General features: G+C 43.4%; 1 protein-coding gene across 9 annotated transcripts in view; it reads right to left on the reverse strand.

Annotated features, from left to right (window-relative positions):
* The window catches only part of PRKDC (protein kinase, DNA-activated, catalytic subunit), a 177,743-nt gene that overhangs the window by 16,321 nt on the left and 138,180 nt on the right, over positions 1-23,242 (reverse strand). For all 9 annotated transcript variants that reach the window (XR_011389983.2, XR_016235620.1, XR_016235617.1 and 6 more), the window contains 12 exons: positions 22,474-22,679; positions 19,903-20,041; positions 18,013-18,201; positions 17,209-17,433; positions 15,711-15,819; positions 13,902-14,013; positions 8,952-9,141; positions 7,396-7,570; positions 5,664-5,857; positions 4,662-4,866; positions 3,364-3,524; positions 369-580 (listed from right to left, as the gene is read on the reverse strand). Coding sequence is in view for 4 of the 9 variants with exons in the window: in XM_070076562.2 (XP_069932663.2) it covers positions 369-580; positions 3,364-3,524; positions 4,662-4,866; positions 5,664-5,857; positions 7,396-7,570; positions 8,952-9,141; positions 13,902-14,013; positions 15,711-15,819; positions 17,209-17,433; positions 18,013-18,201; positions 19,903-20,041; positions 22,474-22,679 (2,117 nt within the window). In the remaining 5 variants the exon portion in view is untranslated. The remainder of the gene's footprint in view (positions 1-368; positions 581-3,363; positions 3,525-4,661; positions 4,867-5,663; positions 5,858-7,395; positions 7,571-8,951; positions 9,142-13,901; positions 14,014-15,710; positions 15,820-17,208; positions 17,434-18,012; positions 18,202-19,902; positions 20,042-22,473; positions 22,680-23,242) is intronic.

The following is a 23,242-nucleotide window of genomic DNA, read 5'->3' on the forward strand; positions in this document are numbered from 1 at the left end:
AAGGAAGGAAGACGTTTCTCTCTCTCTCTCTCTCTCTCTCTAACTTTACCTGTCAAATAAAAAAACGAAACAAAACAAAAAAAACACCTCCTCCGGTCAGTCTCAACCAGATCATTAATTACCAGCAAAGGGTAGGATGCTTTGTGAATAACACCGTAATAGGAAATGTTATTAAAAGAAAAAATAAATTCTATAGGAAGTAACACACCTGAAAAACATACATTCAAACAACAGATTTCTAAGATTTTTCTATTCAAGGAGAGCTCTACTTAACATGAAGGCAAACACAAGCTTCCATCTGTAACTTTTATCATACACATTTGTATGCCCTATAGTATTTAATCAAACTGATTTTTCTGTAGTATCACCTTGCCACAAACTCCTTATTCTTGTGGCCAGTGGATGTCTCTGGGAAGAAATAGCTTTCGCTGCTTATGGTAAATGGGTAGACAATGGCCTGTGGGTAGTGATGGGCAATCTCTTCCACAGTGTGCTGGACAGCTATGGCCTCCTCCTTGTCCAGCAGGGCCACAAGGTGGCTGGTCCAGCCGATGAACTGCCAGCAAGGAATGGAGGACATCTGGAACACAAAGAGCCACAACTTACTAGTGAATAGAACAGTTAACACTGGTGTAGCCCCAACTACATGTCTAAAGTAAAAAGCAAACAAACAAAAACATAAACCTGAAGCTCAAAATTAAAATCCTTTGTCCCACAGCCCTCTTTTGCTGAAGTACCCACTGGAGTATTCCAGATGCTTTCTGTATCTGTGTAGACATGGCCTTTGTTTTCGAGAATGGAATCTCATCATAGTGTTACTGGTTTTCCTTACGTTTACCCCAGTCCTTTTAACAGCTGCTCTGTGATGAACATACAGGGAAATTTCTCAATCGTTTTTGTGTTTTACTATTACAGATCATGCTACCATGGACATCCCTATAGTTTCCTCTTCTTTTTTTAAAAGCTTTATTTTATTTAGGGGTCAGTGTACTGGTGTAGTGGGTTAAGCTGCTATCTGTGATGTCAGCATCGCCTGTGGGTACTTGTTCGAGCCCTGGCTGCTCCACTTCCGATCAAGCTCCCTAATGCACCTGGGAAAGCATCAGAGGGTGGCACAAGTGCTTGGGCACCTACACTTCCACATGGGATACCTGAAAGACGCTCTAGGCTCCCGGCTTTTGCATTTAAATAAATAATAAATCTTAAATTTTTTTTTTAATTTTATTTACTTGAGAGGCAGAGTGAGAGAAAGAGAGGGGGAGAGACAAATGGCCACAACAACTAGGGCTGTGCCATGCTGAAGCCTGGAGCTGGGAGCTTCATCTGGGCCTCCCACCTGGATGGCTAGGACTCAAGCACTTCAGCCATTTACCGCTGCGTTCCCAGGCCATTAACAGGGAGCTGGATAGGAAGTGCAGCAGCTAGGACTCAATTTGGAGCTCCAATATGGGATGCTTTATCACAGGCAGCTGCTTAACTCACTGTGCCACAATCTTTCTGGATTTGTGCTATATACCTAAAGCATAGATTCTGAGAAACAGGAGCAGGTATCTGGCCTAGGGTGGGCCTTATACACCTCATATCAGAGTGCCTGGCATAGAGTCCTAGCTTGGTTCCCAATTCCAGTTTAACACTAATGTGCACCCTGGGAGGCAGTAGTGATGCCTCAAGTAGTTGAAACCCTGCCACCCACATGGGGACACCTTTACAGAGTTCCTGGCTCCTGGCTTCAGGCTGGTCAGCCCTGGCTGTTGACGGCATTTGCAATGTGTACCAGTGGAAGGGAGATCTGTCTCTTTTTCTCTGCCTTTCAAGCAAATTATTTTTTTTAATTTCTAGAAGTAAAATTATTATAACAACTGTAATGCACACTGCCATATTCCGTACACTTTTTTGTAATTCTTAAAACTATTAGAGTAACTACTTTCCAACATCCTTGCCAAGATTGGACACATTGAATTTTTGAAATCAATCCAAGAAGGAAAAAAGTCTAAGTTTTCATGTTTCATTATTAGCGAAGTTGAACATTCCATGTTTATTTGCCTTATACATTTTAATTATACATGCATTTCTTTTGACCATTTGCAATTGGCCTCCTGTGACCACTTATTTTAGAGACTGGAGCAGTCAGCTCCGCTTCTCACATATATATTGTAAACCACTTCCCTTCTGTACTTCCCCGCCCCCACCCCGAAGTTTTTAACTTTCTTTTTAGCATTCTTTTTTCCTCTGGCATAGAAGTGTTAAATTATTTTCCTTCATGGCTTCTGGTTTTTGTCTCTTTATTCCAAGACTGTTTTTAGAAATATATTCATATTTTCCTCTAATGTTTTAAGGTGTTACTTCTAAGATGAAGTCAGACACACTTGGAGTATTGGCATAAGGAGTAAGCTTGGGCAGGTTTCTTAACAGCATCTGTGAGCTGAGGACAGAGGACACGTGGGGACAATAGACAAGCGGCCATCCATGCAGCCCACGACGGGGAAGGAGACACAGGTCTGGCCATGCTGTCGCCAAGTGCCTACCAGGTGTCACTACAACGTTGACAATGGACGATTTTGGACAATAGGGTGACACTCCATTTATTTCCTCACAAATTCAAAGTGCTATTTTTACCATATATAAATAAATATGCTTATAATAAATATTATTTTGAGGAAAAGTAACTATTTGTTCCCTTATCCTTAAGAAAAACACATATAAACTGCATTTCTGAATTTACTTCGATCTGAATTCTTCATCATCTAAATTACTTGCGACTGCAAAAGCCCACCTTCAGAGTCCCTGGGCAGGTGGAGGGCGTGGCTACAGGTCCACACAACCTTCTTGAGCTTTCAGCTCAGAGGCTGGACCTTTTCCCCACTGCACACGTAGGCTTAGGGAGACTTCAGATGGCGCTGCACTTCCGCTCACCAGCAGCGTCCACAGGTCAGGAGCTCAGCTGCTGCAGCAGCCAGGTGTCCCCCACACGAGCCCCACAGATGTCACTGGGGGTGGGGAGGCAAGCGGAAACCTCTTCATTCTCCCTGGGCACCAACTGATGTCACAGACCATGGCTGCACTGGTGTGGGCAACCAGCTCCCACAGACACAACCCATTTCTGCCCCACACGTGCCCCTCCTGGAAGTTTTCGGGTCTTTTGTTCATCAGACACAGCATTCTCATCAACACCCACAGAGGAAAACGGGTAAATATGAACATTCTTCATACTAGTTTTAAATCACCCAAGTTCTCAGGTGTGACAGAACGCAACAAGAGCTGGGAAAAGGTGAAATACATGCGCTGCACGCCCTGACACATCTGTGTATGAGTCAGAATACATTCTGTAAGGTCCCTGCTGCTCGCAAGAACAAAGATACCAACCTCTTTTATCATGAGGCTCAAGGTCTCTTCTGGATACTGCTCTATGATCTGCAGTAACCTAGGGAACTTCAGCCTGGCTTCCATGGAATTTAATTTTAAAGCTTTCAACATTTTCTCCACCACAAGTGCTGGATACACCTGCAGGTCTATAGAATGAACAGCTACCAAGGAGAGCAAACAATAAAACAATGGTCAATATATCTACTTCAGCAACAACTGTGTTTTCACTCTTTGGCTTCTATTTTGTAGCCTGTCATTGTTCTCTTCCTAGCTACCACTTCAGATCAACAAAAAGCACCCATTTCTATGCTCCTCTCTTCAGTCTGAACCTTCCAAGAGCCGTCATTCTGCATGAAGCATAGCTTGCATCCTGGGGTGGGAACTGAAGGTTACTGACTTTATTCCAGGAGGAACAGGCAGGCCACATGAGCGAGTACCACCAACACTGCAGCAAACATCAAACAGTAAATTACTCAAATCAAAATAGAGAAAACAGCTGAACTCCACCTAAACACGGCTTGTGTTATAGGGAGATGCCACTTTCTCTGAAGAGGACAACAGCCTTTTCTTAACAAGATTTTCATTTGGGGAGGTGTTATAGTAAAGGGTTAAGCTGCCACTGAGTGTCAGTTTGAGTTTTGGCTACTCTACTTTCAATCCAGCTCCTTGCTAATGTGTCTGGGAAATAGTAGATGATAGCCCCAAGTACTTGAGTCTCTGTCATCCCCATGGGAGACCTTAATGGAGTTTAGGGCTCCTGGGACTGGCCTGGCCCTGCCCTGGCTGTTGTGGCCATTTAAGCAGTAAATCAGTGGGTGAAAGAATTTGTGCCCTCATTCTCTTTCCCTGTCACTCTGTCTTTCAAATGAATAAATTTTTAAGCGCACTGTCATTTAAAAACAAATAGGAGGGGCTAGCATCGTGGTACAGTGGGTTAAGCCATTGCTTATAGAAGCTGGCATCCCATTTTGGAGGATCGGTTCAAATCCCAGCTCTTTTGCTTCCAATCCAGCTGTCTGCTATGTCCCTGAAAAAGCAGCAGATAATGGTCTCAAGTACCTGAGCCCCTGACATTTATCTGGGAGACAATGATGGAGTTCCTGGCTCTTGACTTCAGCCTGGCCTAACCCCAGATGTTGCAGACATTTGGGGAGTATACCAGAGGATGGAAGATCTCTGTCTCCTATGTCTCTCTCTCTGCCTTTCAAATGAATAAATCTTTTGAAACAAAAAACAAGTAGGAATCCTAAAATATCTACAAAACTCTTTAGACTATGCTGATGTCACAGGACACTCACTTGTCTCTTTCTTCTGTGATTCATCCGATGCATTCTCTTCCTCCTTGCGTAGCTGCTGGTCACAGAAATCCACCAGGGTCATATAGGCATCGGCCACCCCAGCTGTGGGCCCCAGGCCCCCGGAGGAAGGCTGAGCCCCCTCCTCGGCGGCATGCACGGCCCGAGAGAGATGGTGGAATGCTTTCTGGTACAGACTGGCGATCACCTGGAATTCACACAGACCCCGAAAAACCCATGGGTGAGACTGAAGCCTGCTCAAAGGCCTCCACTTCCCACGTGTGATGATGAAGGGAAAATACTTGATTTGTGACCTATGAAGGAATCAACAGCTCCACCATGCGCTGAAAGCAAGTTAACTGGAAAAGGAGAGTCTGCCCTGAGAGGGAATAAGCAATCTCAGTGAGGGTCTGTCTGAGCACAGAACAAGCAGTCAAGCAGAAAGGACCAAGATGAACACGGGCCCCACAGTCCGTGAGCCTCATGGAGCTGGACCCAGCCAGCAGGGTCATGCAGCTCTGCCAGGAGCTTCAGAAAGAGACAGAAGATCGTGCCTTCCACTCAATTCCACGAGACCCTGATGGCATCATGGAAGGAGAAGGCAAGACTACCCCACTGATGAAAAGAAGGCAGGTAACTGTCGACAGTCCCAAACAGTCTGACAAAAGCCAAGCAGAGCAAGCACTGAACAAAACAGGAGGAGAAGCTGCTGTGTCCCCCAGGCTGGTGGGAAGTCTGAATGGCGACTGCTGGGGAAATTGCATTAACAAAGTTCATGAAAGAGCTGTCACATCAATCCAATGAAAATTTCTCATTCTTCATACTAAAAAATTTTATCCTTCAAATAAACAGGAAACACATGGAATCTGTCAATTTTCCACATAAGAAACTTGGCTGTGCACAACTGTATTTTAAGAACACAGAGAAATACTTCATTACTCCCCTGCAGCCTGGGGGCTGCACACTGAACACACAACAGCACCCAAACCTTCCCGCCCTCATTACCATCTCTATGCTTCCTGAACTGGATCCAGAAAGCTCCAAAATTCTTCTGGCCTTGCTCTCTTCAATGTTAGCCAGGCAGCCTGGCTCACTGCTGAGTGCATTAGCCATGATCCTGTATGTTGTACCCAGGAGGATGTTCTGATCACACAAAGCCCAGATATTTTTGCTTAAGTAGCTTGAAATGTTGTGTTCATCTGTTGTTAGGTTAAAATTAAAAACAAACAAACAAACAAACAAAAAAACACCGTATGATTGGTACTGAAGTAAATGAGAAACATAAGAAATTCATTGTATACAAAACTGGTTTTCCATTAAGAAATTGTTTAGAATACATTTTGAAGGTACATGAAACCGACTTCAAATTCTGTTTAGGGAATTTCTTAAACTCACTCATTCATGAGAAAGGTTCTTTGTCAGAGTGAATCATATCAGGTTACACAGAGGCTAAGCAATTAGAACTCTGAATTTTTACCTCACTTGTTGTCAGTGCCCCTAATTCTGTCTTTCAAAGAACAGAAAATGGCTCTTAACAAGGCATTTATGCATACACACTGCTAACCCAGAGTGGGTTTCTGAACTGATATTATGGATTACAGATGACAAAGTCACAGTCTCTGCTGCACTGAAAACTCAGGTTCTCATGTGCAGGGCAAGGAGCTTCACTAGCCCTTGACAGTGCTCTGCCGGCACCTCCTCAGACACAGGGTCGCTGCTACTGGCTCTGCCTGCCTCACAAGGCTGTCATAAAATACAAACCTACTCGGCACCCCACAGAGTTATCTAATGCATCAGATGATGGTTCTCCGAGAGGGGTCACTGAGGAAAGACTGCTTCTCCTTTGAGCACTTTTCGCTGAGACTGACACTTGGGCACAACACTGCCTTGAGGAAGAATCCACTATCAGTGCTGCCAGGTACGCCAGGATGCCCGGCTCCAGCAGGGCCATCAGATCTGGACCCATGCCTCTACACGTTTTTCTGCCCCTCGGTCCTGAAGGCTACATTATAATGAAAAGAGAATTAGGAAGGCAAAAGGGTTTCATGTTGAATCTTTTATATCTTACTTGCTTATTACTCTCAAAGTATTTAAACTATTAGGGCTGTATTTTCATCAAGTATTAAAAAGAAAAAAATCTTAATTTCCATTGTAGCTTATATATAAAAGCACCAAATATCGTACTCAATAGCACTCTTAAAAACCCCAGCTCAGCCGGCGCCATGGCTCACTAGGCTAATCCTTTACCTGCGGCGCCGGCATCCTGGGTTCTAGTCCCAGCTGGGGTGCTGGATTCTGTTCTGGTTGCTCCTCTTCCAGTCCAGCTCTCTGCTGTGGCCGGGGAAGGCAGTGGAGGATGGCCCAAGTGCTTGGGCCCTGCACCCGCATGGGAGACCAGGAGGAAGCACCTGGCTCCTGGCTTTGGATCAGTGCAGCACCGGCCGTAGCGCCCATTTGGGGGATGAACCAACAGAGGGAAGACCTTTCTCTCTGTCTCTCTCTCTCACTGTCTAACTCTATCAAAAAAAAAAAAAAAAAAAAAAAAACCACAGCTCCAAATCTTATGCTGTAGTCCCAAGGAAATGACATCACCCTCTCAGGCACACTCTGCTTATTTACTGAAGTTACTACAGAGATGTAATCGCCAAACATCAGGTGAATGAAGGTCAACACATGTCACACAGGACATGACATGGAAGGGCAGTGGACAGTGTGCAGGGTCAAGAGCAGCCTGTACCCAATAGCGAGATGGTCTTCAGCACAGCGAGGATCCGCTCAGCCGGGCTCTGCCCGTGGCTCCGGCAGTGGCTCAGCCGGCAGTAGCTCTGGACCCATGGCACCAGCCGCTCGGTGCTTCCTTTGGACTCTCGGTGCAGTTCCTTAAGTAGTTTCATGGCAAGTGAGAAGTTGTTCTACATTAACAGGAGAAAAAGGGGCATGATGACAGGCAGGTGGCAGTGGGAGAGATGAAGCTGTCTTACAAATAAGCCTTAGATTGGCCGCTTCCCTTGCCCCACACAGTCTGCCTTGTAGCAGCTTGCCTCTTTGCTTAGCTGGGAGCTTGCTACTTTGCATTTCATTTCAGTCTACAACTTTTCAGGAGGAGAACACTGACAAAGTTGGGCAACCACCACTACTGTCTTATTCCAGACACTTTGTAACCCCAGGAGAAACCCTTGGCCCAATGACAGCCTCTCACTCAAGTTAGTAAGTAGCTTGCTCCTCCTGTGTGCCCTCCCCAGCCACCCTGTCTCCTCACCCAGTCAATGTGACTGCTCCCAAGGGCACTTGTGCCCATCTTGCTCCCAGGACTTTGTTGCTCAATTGCACAACAGTGCCCAACCAATCAGAAGCAGCTACAATGCAACCTGGGTTGCACTCAGGAGACCAAGCGTCCCCAGGTCCTTCTTGGGTCTCCATTCCCTACTCAGACACCATGGCTCCCCCAGGAAGCTTTCTCCCTTCCCCCACCTGAGGGGCACCCTTCCACGTGACTAGCCTTTGCTACTTATCACAAAGCTGCTGTCTAGCTACGGTCTCCACAATGCTCCACAAAGCACCTCCAGCACCTGATGAAGTGTGGGCAACAAGAAGAGGTGAAACTCAAATTCAAATCACTAGTTTTGAAGAGCTCTTAAGAGTATGCGCAGGTAAAGTGGAAACCAGTGAAGGCTTTCTGTGGTCTTCAGCTGTGTATTATTCTTTGTTCCTCCACCTCTAGTATTCCTGGTACTGACAGTAATTAGCTGCTATTTATATGTGAATATATTGTTGAAAAATGCTGAAGAACACTGAACATTCCATCAGAAAGATTTTTAGCTTTCTTAGTGATTTTCACAGGATTTCTCAGTAATATTTCTCTTTTAGAATTACATTTTTTGCTTTGCAATAGCAGTCACATGAGCTATAATATATTTAAAGAATTATATGCAACTTTTAAGCAAGGCATACTTAGTATCAAGAAAGGGTCTTATTAAATGATAGATTTCTACAAACTGAGCCTAAAACTAATTTGAAACTTACTGGCAAGCATTTATTTTGTTAAATGAGATCAAACCTGATGTTATTTATTTGCTTTTCAAATAATAAACACTCTGAAATGATTAACAAGCACATAACAAACTTGAGATGCCTTCTGTATAAGTGTTTCTTCATGTTTGCTGTCTTATAAAGAGAAAAAACACACTATTTGATTTTTCAGCTTCAGACTTCAAGGAAAAGCTAAGTTAAGGGAAAAAGCTAACTGAGGTGGCCTCTGGCCCACCACAGAGAAGCAGGGTCACGGGCCCCCACCTGCTTCCGAGCACTCTCTGCCATCCGCATCTTCATGGAGAACTTGCAGCTCTGGATCAGCGAGCAGATGTCTTCCTCCTGTGTGTTCACCTCCCTGCTGAGCCGGGGATCCTCGTCTTCATCCACACTCATGCTGTGATCGTCTGCGAGAGAGGGCAGCTTCTCCTCGATCTTACTGAGAAAGAAACATCTACACAAAGAAAAGTGAGACTGCCGTCAGACTCGTGAGACAAAGCTGTGATCACGGGGAGCTCCCAGACAGCTCCCTCAGACAGGAGGTCCACAGTTGGAAATTTCTGCCCACCTTCAGAGTACGAAAGTACACTCTAGGTATGGGACTTACTCTCCACTTTAATAAACCAACACTTCAAAGATCACCAAGGATATTTCTTTTCTTTTCTTTTCTTCTCTTTTTTTTTTTTGACAGGCAGAGTGGACAGTGAGAGAGAGAGAGACAGAAAGAAAGGTCTTCCTTTGCCGTTGGTTCACCCTCCAATGGCTGCTGCGGCCAGCGCGCTGCAGCTGGCACACCGTGCTGATCCGAAGCCAGGAGCCAGGTGCTTCTCCTGGTCTCCCATGCGGGTGCAGGGCCCAAGCACTTGGGCCATCCTCCACTGCACTCCCGGACCACAGCAGAGAGCTGGCCTTGAAGAGGGGCAACCGGGACAGAATCTGGCACCCCAACCGGGACTAGAACCCAGGGTGCCAGCGCCACAGGTAGAGGATTAGCCTATTGAGCTGCGGCGCCAGCCAAGGATATTTCAACAGAACTTTCCAGCTATTACTTAATGCCTCCAATCCATAAAATAGAGCATTTAGCTCACAGTTTTCTCTCTCAATGAATGGGCATTATACCCTGTGTTGTGGGAAAAGCCATTTATTCTTGCTGTATCTCTCTGAGGTCTTACATCCAAAGTTCAGAAAATTAAGGCAGTGAACAGTTATAAACAAGCACTGAGAATTATGAAAGACATGTCTGGGTTGGTATAGGGTTCTTTTATTTGTTATCATCATTTATTTTGTATATGTGATCTTGTTTAAGTGCCTTTATGTTCATTAATATCAGTAACACTGAAAAACAGCCTTAACATAATAATAAAGTATATCCTTGCTCAATAATCAAGTAACTGTTGTTCATCCAGGGACTAATTTCTGATTTCTTAGAAACCTCATGGCCAGGTAAAACCAGTATAACCAGTATGCCTCATAACTCTTTCCTCTTCTGTTTTGGTTATTCCTAAGATGCAAGCCTCTCTGGCCACCCATCTACTCCTGCTTTCCTCACTCACCACACTGCTCTGTGCTGCTCGAAAAGAAATTACCTTAGCTACCCCTGCACTACCAGAACAGCTAAAGGACATTTTAGCTAACAGCAAATGATACCAGAGGAAATTTGAATAGAAGTAGAATTAAAGGGAGAAATAGATAATTCCATAAATTTTAACATCCATGTTTCAGCAGTTGATGGAATCAAAGAAAAAAATCAAACTCTTTTATATGGAGATAGCTATATGAGACAGCTGGACATTATAAAAACACACACACACATATAAATAAAAGGCCCATATGTGTATGGTTAATGCATTCTTCCCCAAAAAGGTGCCACAGCAATTATGAAAAGGCAGACTTCAGGGGCTGGCATTGTGGCATAGCGGTAAAAGCTGCTGCCTACAATGTCAGCGTCCCAAATGGGCATCAGTTCAAGTTCCGGCTGCTCCGATCCAGCTCTCTGCTATGGCCTGGGAAGCCAGCAGAAGATGGCCCAAGTCCTTGGGCCCCTGCACCCACGTGGGAGACCCAGAAGAAGCTCCTGACTCCTGGTTTCAGATTGGTGCAGCTCTGGCCATTGCAGCCATCTAGGGAGTGAACCAGCGGATAGAACTCTCTCTCTCACTCTCTCTCTCTCTCTCTCTCTCTCTCTCTCTGCCTCTTTGTAATTCTACCCTTCAAATACATAAATCTTAAAAAAAAAAAAAAAAACAGACTTCTGGAAAAAAAGGTTAAAAAAACTACATATCCATACAGAAAAAGTGAACATCCACTATACCTCATGCCACCTACAAAAATTATCTTCCAATGGCTCATACACCTAAATGTAAAACCAAAACAACACAATTCCTTGAAGAAAACAAGAGAGTAACTTTGCAAGAGGAGCCTGGAATATCAGTTTGAACACTCACCAGACAAAGGCAATTTGAAAATGAAAAAGACAGCAATAGGTTATATCCCAGTAACTAAAAGTGGAATCCTTGAGTCTATACCATTTATTTTTTTAAAGTAGATTAACAGATGAGAAAGGGGGTGGGCTTCTCCTTAAGACACGGACTGATAAACATGAAACAAGTGGTGGACTTAGAAGTTGTTACACTGCCACCATCCTTGTCAGGACTGGATGGGCCAAGAGCCAGCCACAGATGTGAAACACGGAGGAACATGTCCCATATTCCAAAGGACCTATCACAATAGTTTCTCACTAGTTGCAAAGGAAAAAAATTGCTTTAATACATGAGAGATCAGACAACATTTTAACCAAGTGATCAAAATGACCATTACTAGTAAAAGGCAGATGGACACTGTATACCCAACATGTGATGTTGACAGCTTAAGAACTCAGGGAGGGGCTGGCGCCATGGCACAGTAGGTTAATCCTCTGTCAGCATCCCATAGGCGCACCGGTTCTAGTCCCGGCTGTTCCTCTTCCGATCCAGCTCTGCTATGGCCTGGGAAAGCAGTGGAAGATGGTCCAAGTGCTTGGGCCCCTGTGCCCATATGGGAGACTGGGAGGAGGCACCTGGCTCCTGGCTTCAGATCAGCACAGCTCTGGCCGTTGCGGCCATTTGAGGAGTGAACCAATAGAAGGAAGACCTTTCTCTCTGTCTCTCCCTCTCCCTGTAACTCTACCTCTCAAATAAATAAATAAATACAATCTTAAAAAAAAAAAAAAAGAACTCAGGGAAGGACTATCTGGCTAAGGGTGGGTCATCTGAATTTCATCATGAGGAAATGACATAAACCCATGCTGAAGAACTTTCCTCTAAGCATCAGTGCCATAAAAGACAAAAAAAAAAAAAAAAAAAAAAAAGGCTGAGGAATGGCTCCAGATTAAGGGAGACTAAAAAGACACATCAACTAAACGCAATCCACAATTTAGGACTGGCTCCATTCATGTAGGTAGAGAAAATGCTATCAGGGACATTATTAAAATCGGACTGCAGATTAAAAATGAAAGCATTAGGGTAGGTGTGTGGCGCAGCAGCTGGGGCTCTACTTGGGATGCCCTCATTAAACATAGGAGTGCCTGGGTTTGAGTCCCGCTTCTGCTTCTGATTTCAGCTTTTTGTTACGATGCACCCTGGGAGGCAGCAGTCAATCGCTCAAGCACTTGAGTCCCTGTCACTCATATGAGAGAGCCAGACTGAGTTCCTGGCTCAGGGCTTTGGCTTGGCCCAACACCAGCTTTTGTGGGCATTTGGGGAGTGAAGCAGCAGATGGGATATCTCTGTCCATCTGCCTCTCAAATAAAACAGATTAAAAAATATGCAAGCACCAAAGCTGATTACTCTTTCTTAGGAAATGTACACAGATACAAACAGGTAAAGGGTCATGATGTGTGCAGCTATGCTCAAATGGTTCAGGACATAAATAATCTGTGTACATGAGTGGAAAGAGTAAAAAAGTTATATGGCAACAAAAAAAATTTGATCTTTGTAAAAGGCACACAGAAGAATTATATTTTTCTTACAACTTTTCCATGAGTAAGATCTTTTCTCAAAATAAGAAGTTTAAAAAAAAGTATTAGTAGAGGAAATAATGGAAGAACTTAGGGGTCAGAGCCCTTCAGTCCTATTTTACATGGATACAAGGGTATTTAAAAAGGTTTGTAGGAAATGGAATTAAAAGGCTATTTTGGTCTAAAAAAGTTTTGAAATCCATGTATAACTTTTCATAGTATGCATTTTCCATGAATTTTTGAAAACCCCCTAGATGCATAAATTTCTAATTTTTTCACCAAAATAAACTTACCTTTTAATTCCATTTTCCACAAACTTTTTGAAGTACCCTTGTACCTGCACAAAGTAATTCACAACCTCCCTGATTCTGCTGCCCAAAGTAAAAGCTTAGCGTCCGCCACCTCGATCCTGTAGTGATGACCCAGGATGGGTAAGCCGAGGGCACGAGAGTGAGCGTAAACCTGGGGAAGCGAGACTCACACGCAAGCACATAACACAGGGAGGAGGCATGTCAAAACAGGTTTAATAGCAGAACAATAAAAGGTCCTTACACAGTGTACTCGGTTGCTGTCATCCATCACCTTAAAGGCAGTGGTGAGACAGCAGATGCAGTCGCCCCTGCAGTCCCCGCCTGTGCTACGCCCCCTACCAGAGCATGTGGCCAGCAGCCAGCAGCACCAAACACCTCCTAGATGGGTGGGCAGCAACTCCCCCCAGGGGGCAGGCAGGGACAAGACACACAGCAGTTCTGTTAGAACAAAAATGGGCATCGGCATGACAAAACAGAGTTATATTAGACTCAAATACCAGCTTTCTTTTTTTTTCTTATAATTTTATAAACAATTTATTTTATTTTAGAGTGTACGAAACAGGCAATCCACTCCCCAAACGCCCACAACAGTAAGAGCTAGGCCAGGCTGATGCCAGGAGCCAAAATTCAATCCAGGTCTCCCACATGGGTGGCAGAGACTCAAGTACTTGAGCCATTAGCTGCTGCCTCCCAGGGTGCACATTAGAAGGAAGTTGGAATCGGGAACACAGCCAGAACTTGAACCCAGGCACTTCAACACAGGAAATGGAGTTCTCAACTGTGGCTTAACCACTATGACAAACACCCATCCCAAACTCCAGTTTTTAAAGCAATAGTTTGAGAGAAAAAACATTCTCACAATTTTAGAAAAAAAAATTCCACATTTGACTCAAAAGGACCACGTTTTACCGATTTGTGATGATGTCATCCCAGATGTTCATTGGGTCCATGTTTGCATCTGGATATCTGTTTGTCCAGGTTTTCAGAAGTCTCCTAAGGGGAACTTGAGATGATAAATTACCTAAAAATAATGTTAGAGCTTAATCAATGATAAGACCAACTGACAAAGTAGGGTCATCATTAGTAAATAGGAAATACAAATTTTCTCTCCAAATTAAAAAAAAAAATCTTGTCTTTTCTTTTACAAGAGCAGCAGGAAGTTACCCCACCACTCCTATATTCTGATGTTTCACCCTCACCATTTAAGGATATAAAGATGGGAACTGCAATTCTTACTTTTACCACAGGTCCAGAATCCCTCATCTGCAATTCCAAATCTAACAAGCACTGAAAACGGAAAAGAGTTTCATGGTGTTGCAGCAGTTTCTCAATGGCAGCATCAGGTCTGAATGGGCACAGGATTACTCAGATCTTTGTATATAGCATTAATGTGGAGAATCCTAACAGAGCCAGTGACTTATGACTATGCTTCGCTATGGGTCGCTACCCAGCCCTGGGGTGTACACAAGGCCCCATTTCTAGCACTTGAGAGAATCTGGCCTTGAGGGTCTCAGAGGGGGATTCACACTAATCCTGTGAATTTGAAATTGCACACTGTTCATGCAGAATGCTTTAGCTTTCTCTTTTCTGTTGCTGGGAACCAGAGGATGGGAAACTGAGCTCAGATCAGATAGCCCTGGATTCTAGATCTGGACCTTTCACTTACTACTACCTTAAGTGAGTCCTCCAGTCTCTCTAAGCCTCTATAAAATGGAGGAGGGGGAGGTGAATGGGAAACTACATCTCATAAGGTGTTAGAAAAGCTAGGTTATACAAAGAGACTAACATAGCTCATGGAAAGCAGGAAGCACATAATAAAATGCTGCACCATTAACAGTATGTACTCAAAAAGTAACTCTCCAAATTTAAAGCAGGAACAATTGGGCAGTTAGATATAAGTAACAATTTTTACTATTATTTAAAAAGTTTCTTTTGTAAGGATTTTTATTTAGAATAAAAACTGAAATGTATTTTATTATTTATTTAAGTTTCAAATGGTTACAGCCTTACCGAAGCAAGGAGCCAGGAGCTTCATCGGCCTCCCAGATGAGTGGCAGGAGCCCCGCTGCTTTTCCAGGTGCATTAGCAGGGAGCTGGATTGGATGTGGAACAGCTGGGACTTACTGGTGCTTATATGGGACACTAGCATTCCAAGTGGCAGCTTACCTGGCTGTGCCACACTATTGGTCCCTCAAAATTGAAATTTATGACAAAGATGTACCTGTTCCATTAGAATCCTGCATGGCTTCCCATGAGCACCAGGTTAAAACCTACTCATGAGCATGCACAAAGGCCCTGCACTCACAGTGTCATTGTCCTGTCCTCAATCTGGGAGGCCGAGCACCTAGTAACAGCCACCACAGCAGTTTTCTGCTTTCCACTGGACTCTGTGAGCCCCTTCCCTTCACACAGCACTTGAGACCTCCTCCCCTGGTCCTTGGGCACGTGTGCTGTGTAGTCACCAAACCACATGAGCGCCTCCTCAAGCTGGCAGTGACATTTCCTCTGGCTTTGCTTCCACAGTGCCTAGAACAGCACCTGGTCATTTCAAAATCTTATTTCAATAGTCTTGAAATACTTATTTGTGGAATAAATCCAAGGCACTTTCCTCCCTATACACTAAGAAATATGCCCTTTCACTAAGAAAAAAAAAATCAGATGCTAAAGCTCTTCCATAATTAGAAAAGAAATAAAACAACAGCAAGTTAAGATAATTACCTTGTTTACTCATAAAGCCAATGAACTCCTGAATTTCTATCAAAGCCTGGACAGACTGTAATTTGGTGAGCCTGCTTCTGTGTAAGAGGACATCGATGCTAGAGTAATTCTAGAAAAAAAGGTAGTGGGTATTGCGGTAAATCAACTTGCTACATAAAATCCGGGATATTGGTCTCTGACACATGAAATACAGCAAATGCCCTAGAAATATATCAGTTACCCAATGTCTCAGCATGGTTGATGCTTTTTTAAAAAAAAATTATTTATTTACTTATTTATTTGAAAGACAGACTGACAACAGAGGGAGGGAGAAATACACACACAAAGAAAGAGAGAGAAAGAGAGAGATCTTCCAACTGCTGGTTCACTCCCCAAATGGCAGTAACAGCCAGGGCTAGGTCAGGCAGAAGCCAGGAACAGGAACTCCACCTTGGTCTCCCACTTGGGGAGCAGGAGCCCAAGTACTTGGACCATCATCTGTTGCTTTCCCAGGCACATCAGCAGGAAGCCAGATGGAAAGCAGAGCAGTGGAGACTTGAATCTGGACTCCAGTATGGAATGCTGGTGTTGCAAGCAGCATCTTAACCTGCTGTGCAGCAACATTTTTATTTTTATTTTACTTTTTTAGACTTACTTATTTGTTTGAAAGTCAGAATTACAGAAAGGGAAAGGGAGAGAGAGAAAGAGAGAGAGAGAGAAGAAAGAGATTGAGAGAGAGAGAGAGATCTTCCATCTGCTGATGGTTCACTCCTCAAATGACTGCAATGGCCAAGACTGGGCCAGATGGAAGCCAAGAGCCTCACCTGGGTCTCCCACATGGATGTAGGAGCCCAAGCACTTTTGGTCCATATTTCACTACTTTCTAAGACCCATATGCAAGAAGCTGGATCAGAAGTGGAGCAGCTGGCATTCATATGGGTTGCCAGCATCGCAGGCGGTGGCTTTACCCACTATGCCAAGGTGCTAGCTCCCAAACAGAACTTTTTAAAGAAAAAAATGATTGGCTGGAGCCGTGGCTCACTTGGTTAATCCTCCGCCTGTGGCGCCGGCATCCTATATGGGTGCCAGTTCTAGTCCCAGTTGCTCCTGTTCCAGTCCAGTCTCTGCTGTGGCCCGGGCGGGCAGTGGAGGATGGCCCAAGTGCTTGGGCCCCTGCACCCCATGGGAGACCAGGAAGAAGCACCTGGCTCCTGACTTCGGATCGGCACAGCACTGGCTGAAGCGGCCATTTGGGGAGTGAACCAATGGAAGGAAGACCTTTCTCTCTGTCTCTCTCTCTCACTGTCTAACTCTATCTGTCAAAAAAAAAAAAAAAAAAAGATTGACAAAGACATTTAAGACAAAGGACAGATCCAAGAGCAATATCAGAAGAAAATGGAAGAACAGAGAGAAGGAGAAAATGGGTGGCATGAAAATCTTTGCTGATTGATTTTACCATGAGTTTGACTTTTAAAATGATCACAAAATTTCATATTTCAGATAGATCTATCTGCATTACCTGCATAAAAATCTGAATGCCATTTTCAATGTAGTATTTGGCTCTGTCCACGTCGTCCTGCAGGAGGTAAAGGAGACTCAGCTCCTGGCTGTACTGAAGCTCCAGGACTGTCTTCTGCAGTTCTTGGTGCACGGCCTCGTCCACAAATGTCAGCAGGGACTGGTCAGCCTCTCCCTGCAGCAGCAGCTTCAGCTTGCTGCGGACCATGTAAGGCAGGTACGTTTCCTGCGGAGCACAGAGATCTACAGGTAATGCTTACCTCTTTTATTTCTATCACATTCTCTGGACTAATTTTGTAGGTCAAGACTTAACAGCCAAAATTCAAACCTAAAACTACAATTTTTAAAACAAGTTCATCTGTTAATAGCTTGTTTGTCAACCACAAAATATACAGGACCATGTTCAATAGGAAAGGGGCTCTCCTGTTAGCTTGGTGTTGCTTATACACTAAGGAAACATGGGCTCAGGGGATGCCGGGGTGGCACATGAGGGCTGCATGGCACTTTGCATGGGGCTCGAGACGCAGCGCATTACAGGAAACAACATGCAATATTCTTCCAAGTTGTCATACGAGGGACGTTAACATTTACCGTAAAATATATCCCATTTATTTTGAAAGAGATAACTAAAAATGACAAGAGATTCACAATACCATGGAGCCTGCAGGGGGAGCCAGGTCATATATACCCAAATACTTCACAACTACCACATGTTTCAGAAAAGTTTTAAACCATTTTATTAAGGAGAAAATACTTTACCTTCTAAAATGTTTTATTTCAGTGACCTGTAAATGACCCTCCCCACCTGATAAAACGGCTCACTCCACATCTTGTTGAGATCCGGAGGGTTCTCACTGTCCACACTGGCTGTAGAGCAGTATGCAAGGGATTTCCACTCAGAGAGGTGGTTGTAGCAGTCAAGGGATGCAAGTTCCCAGAAGTCCTTTTCGGCTTCCGTAGGCTCACCATCTTCCCACTCTTGTTTATTGAGAGCCTAGCAGAGAAACGTCATCAAGATTATTTAGCAAACTTGGAGAGAAAACCAAGGAAAATATGTAAAAAAAAGGAGGCAGTAAAACATTCGCACTAAGGCAGTTATTTTAAGAGTTACAGCAAGTTGTGAGAAAAGGGAGATTATTCGGAGTAACACTGAATAGAAGAAAAAAAAAAGGAATCTGAAAGAAATAAATGCATGCCAAACCTTACCCAGAAGGAAGCCATTTGTTTTTCTGAGAAACTTACCAAAGGAGCCAATTAATAAGCTGAATATGTTCAATGCTCCATAATCTGATTTAAATCAATAGTATGAGTTATTTACAATTTAACGAGTTCTTAGAATGAAAACTAAAATCTAGGATATTTGCAAAAAATTATCGAAGATTGTAAAGCCCTGACTGTTTTCCAAGAGCTGCACAGGCCACAAACCCTGAAGCTCAGCATCTGCACCTGGACAAACAGTGGCCACACATATGCAATACGGACAAAACCAAACTTCCAAGCTCAGTGCCTGCACCTGGACAGACACTGGCCATGCAAGCACCAAATGGACGAAGCTGATCTAACAGTCACCTACTCAAGCTCTCCCATACTTGATTACAAATGTTTTACTTCCTGAAGGGAAACAATCTACCCAAATAGAAACCATGGTAATAACATTGCACAGTTCTATATAATACTTGGTAATGTATGAAACGGTTTGTCTTTTATTCAATGGTTTATAATATTTTTAAAAATTTATTTGAGATAGAGATGCCATCCATTGGTTCACTCCCCAGTTGTTCACAAGAGCAGAGGCTGGGCCAGGCCAAAGCTGGGAACTTAATCGAGGTCTCCTACATGTGTGACAGGAACCCAATCACTTGAGTCATCACTGCCACCTCCCAGGGTCTGGATTAATAGGAAGCTGGAGTCAGGAGCTGGAGATGGGTATCAAACCTAGGTACTCTGATATAGGACATCTTAACTGCTAAGGATAAACACCCACCTCCACTCAAGGGTTTTCTTAAAAACAGTGTAGATACAATAATTATTTCACATCTGCTCATTATGAAACTACATTTGGTTATTATTAACCTTTGGGTAAAGTCCAAGAGCTATGATTTGGATGTTGTTTGTCCTCTCACAGGTCCATGTGCTGAGAACTTGGTCTCCAATGCAGTGGTGTGAGAGGTAGAACTTTTAAGAGGCGGGGCCTTGTGGGCAGTGCTTGGGTTAACTGGGGCCCTTGAAATGGGATCAAGGTACTTGGGGGCGGTGTGGGGATCAAGGTACTTGGGGGCGGTGTGGTAAGGGGAAATGCTGTTGAGTTCTCCCATGAGGCTTGTTACAAAACCCTGAACCCGGTCCCACTGGGCCTCTCTGCTTCCTGCCTTGTCCTCTGATCACTTCCTCCCACAGATGCTCCATCTCTGCTATCAGTCATGAGGTGACACTTTTTTTTGGGGGGGGGGGGGGGGATGGAGCTCGCCTAGCCTGAGGCATGCTATTTAGACTTTCAGCTTCCAAAACTGTGAACTAAATACATCTGTTTTCTTCATAAGCAGCCTGCCTAAGGCATTTCATCAGGGAGACAGTAAGCTGGCTAATAATTAAGTAATATAGTTCATATGAAGTACTAAGTCATAAAGCTAACATTTTTTCATGCAGAGCAAAAAAAATGTTTAAGTAAAAGACATATGCTAGAGATCAACTTTACCTCATTATACTGCTTGGCAGCTTCAGAATAATCACTCCTGGCTTCTGCTAATAACGCATCCTGAGTGACAGGCTTTGTTCCTATCTCACTGCTAAAAATACCACGGAGGACGTCGTATTCTCCAATCGATCTATACAGCCTATAAAACAAGCCAAAACGAGGGACACATCAACAGACACTCTGGGATTTTCACAATTACTTGGTCTAATGAAATGGTATTAAATTAGAATGCCAGACATTATATTAACTGAAGATGATAATATAAAATGTTACTTTGCACTTGCTATAAATCTACAATTTTTTAAATGCTGAAGTTGTCCTTAAGTTTTACCACTGTAGTCACACAGAAAGCAGAAAAACATTCTAATATACTTTTAAAATGAAATCAAAGGTTCACAATATGTATACTATATACTGTCTTTCATCTATTAAATAAGCAGCTTTAGTATTAATAAAATTACAGCATCTGTAGGTAATCTTGGAATTCTTCCTTAGTCCTAAAAAAACTCAGAAGCAAGTAAAAAGTAACCCTCAGTCTACAATGTCATGTTTCTTTTTTTTTTTTTTTAAGATTTATTTATTTATTTGAAGGAGTTATGCAGAGAGAGGCAGAGAGAGAGAGAGAGAGGGAGGGAGGGAGAGAGAGAGAGAGGTCTTCTACCCACTAGTTCATTCCCCAGTTGGTTGCAACAACTGGAGCTGTGCCAATCCAAAGCAGGAGCCAGGAGCCTCCTCCAGGTCTCCCATGTGGCTGCAGGGGTCCAAGAACACGAACTGGCACTCATATGGGATGCTGGCACTGCAGGCGGCAGCTTTACCTGCTAAGCCACAGTGCCGAGCTCTGCCATATTTTAATCCAGGTCCTACAGGCTGCAGGCTGTCTCAACTCCACTGATGAAAAACTTTTTTTTTTTTTTTCCAGAGCATTCACTCCCCTCTTTACCTTAACAAAATCTGGTTTGACCTTGTCAACCTTCCCCTCCTACAATATTCTCAAGTATTTGTTAGGTTTGGTCCTCTTGGAAATCTCTTTTCCATCTTCAAGTCTCAACTCAAATGTCAGCTCTCCCAAACCTGCCATCACGTGACCAGCCAGGTAAGGGCAGCTTCCTCTGATGCTCCTGCCTTTTGGTTCCCTTCCCAGGTACTAGATCTCTTGTATTTATACCAGAAGAGCCGTGCAATATCTCTGTGAGCCTAGCCTACCAATTCCAAATTTAGAAGAAAATTTAATAGATGGTCCTCTCTTCTTGTCCTGAAGCTAGAGGGCAAAGGTTAAATCCCAGGACAGGGAGGTGGTGGGCAGATGGGCAATGGACAGCACTCAGAGCCCAGAAGTCAAGGAGAGGAGAGCTCAGGCATTTTCTATGACCGCAGGGAAGAGACCACCCTATGTCCACCACACACAGTCCCCAGGTCCCTGGGTCATGCCCACTACAACAGGGTCAAATTGATGACCACAGCATAGCAAAGAAAGGCTAAACCACATTCACTATACTGCCTCCAAGGAATGTAGAAATATATTCAAAAGCATAAGGAACAACACAATAAAATTAGAAAAAAATGTCAACACCCTTAAGACTTGTATGATGCATTTATCCAGCAAACACATATTTAGTTTTTGGGTTGCTCACTCCCTGAAAATATAAGGTGTATTACTATCCCCAGTACAGCTGAAACAATGGGCTACAATGCTCCTTGAGTAAAAAAAAAATCACCTTAGCTACAGGCTGTCTCTGAATTGCCCCAGCATCTTATTTTGCCTCTCCTGACACCATCTCCTACTGTATTTTATGGTAAGTTATGCATAAAAGTACATACATTTCCTACTGCATAATTAGTTTTTTCTGTCTGTGACCAATGTCCAATTCACAGCTGTTCTTGGTGCTAGGCAAAGCACCTTAATGCTCATGGTGCTTATAGACAGGAACTGTCTGTGAAACAACCAAAAAGAACAGGGATTCCCTGCCTCTATTTTCCCTATCTTCTTTCCCAGAACCTAAAAATCTAAAAATCAGCACTTTAAAATAGTACTTCAAATTAAATTTCAAACTTACTATAATGTCCTTCTCAGGATTAGGAACTGGATTTCATTAGGACAAAAATCACAGGACGCGAAATTGCAAACTACAAAATAAATTCATTTTCCCCAAATAAACAAAGTAAACGGATTAAAATGTTTCTGAAATTCTGAGTCCTGCTGAAAACAATAAATCATCCTCTATTCAGTTCAACCACGCAGGAAAAAAAAACATTAAAACATTAGGAGCTATAATTTACAGCCACACTTTACAGGAAACGAAACTTGGTGGCTAACAGTGAGTCCAAGGGATCAAATACTGGGGAAACTAACAGGTTTAATACAGATCTCCATCACTGAGCAAGATAGTTCTGGCTGCTGCAACAACTGTCAACTCACAGAATGGTACCCAGCCTAAAAGACGAATTTCTTAATTTCACAGAGGTGTTACCATCAACTTCATTGGGTCATTTCTGCCAAAAGAAGCCATGTGCTCTCTGTATTCCCTGGCTGAGTTCTTCACTTCTCTGAGTGTGGGATCCTCAGCTTACTTAGCAAGTTCGATCCACCGGAGGACGTCAGGGGGAAGGTGGGTCTTCCCTCGGATGCGTTTGGTGGGTGGCTCCACAGGCCCCAGGTGGAGCAGTGCCTCCTCGAGAAGGCGGATGCCCGTGGGCTGCTGCAGGCTGGCCAGACAGCCAGAGCGCACAGCGGCCGGGTCAAGGCTCAGCAAGTCTGCGTGTTGACAGCTGATTTCCTGAGAAACCACAAACACATGTAGCTGTTTAGCCTGTGGTTCTTGGACCATATCTTCACAAGTGAATAACTCATTTTACTAAACATAAAAGGAAGTTTTGACGTAAGTAGTGATATCACCAAAAGCTTCTCTTTGTAATTCTATTAACAAATTTTCCCTCAGTATTCAAATGGCTCAAAGCAGGAAATGATCTTTTATTTTTACACTTCTAATCCAGGAACTAATTTAAAGAAAGAAAACACTAGCAAAATGTGAAGATTTATATATATTTATATATTCTACATATCCAAACAACAACTGCAATTTCCAGGAATTTGTAGCCTGACTTGCTAAGAAAAGCAGCTGAAACACAAACATTTTGCATGTTCACCAAAAAGTGGGCGATTCATCTGCCTGTTATTCTATGCAACCTCTTTTTTCCCATCTTTTCCACACAGAAGTAACTTATTCAACAATTCATGAGTTATAACAATCTGTACTTTGTAACTCTCATTTGAGATATTGATATGTATATAGTGATATGTAGATATATTTATATATATATCAAAGTAATAAAAAAAATC

Source organism: Oryctolagus cuniculus, chromosome 6, assembly GCF_051225735.1.
Source record: "Oryctolagus cuniculus isolate XC-2025 breed Fujian yellow rabbit chromosome 6, ASM5122573v1, whole genome shotgun sequence".
Taxonomy (NCBI): Eukaryota; Metazoa; Chordata; class Mammalia; order Lagomorpha; family Leporidae; genus Oryctolagus; species Oryctolagus cuniculus.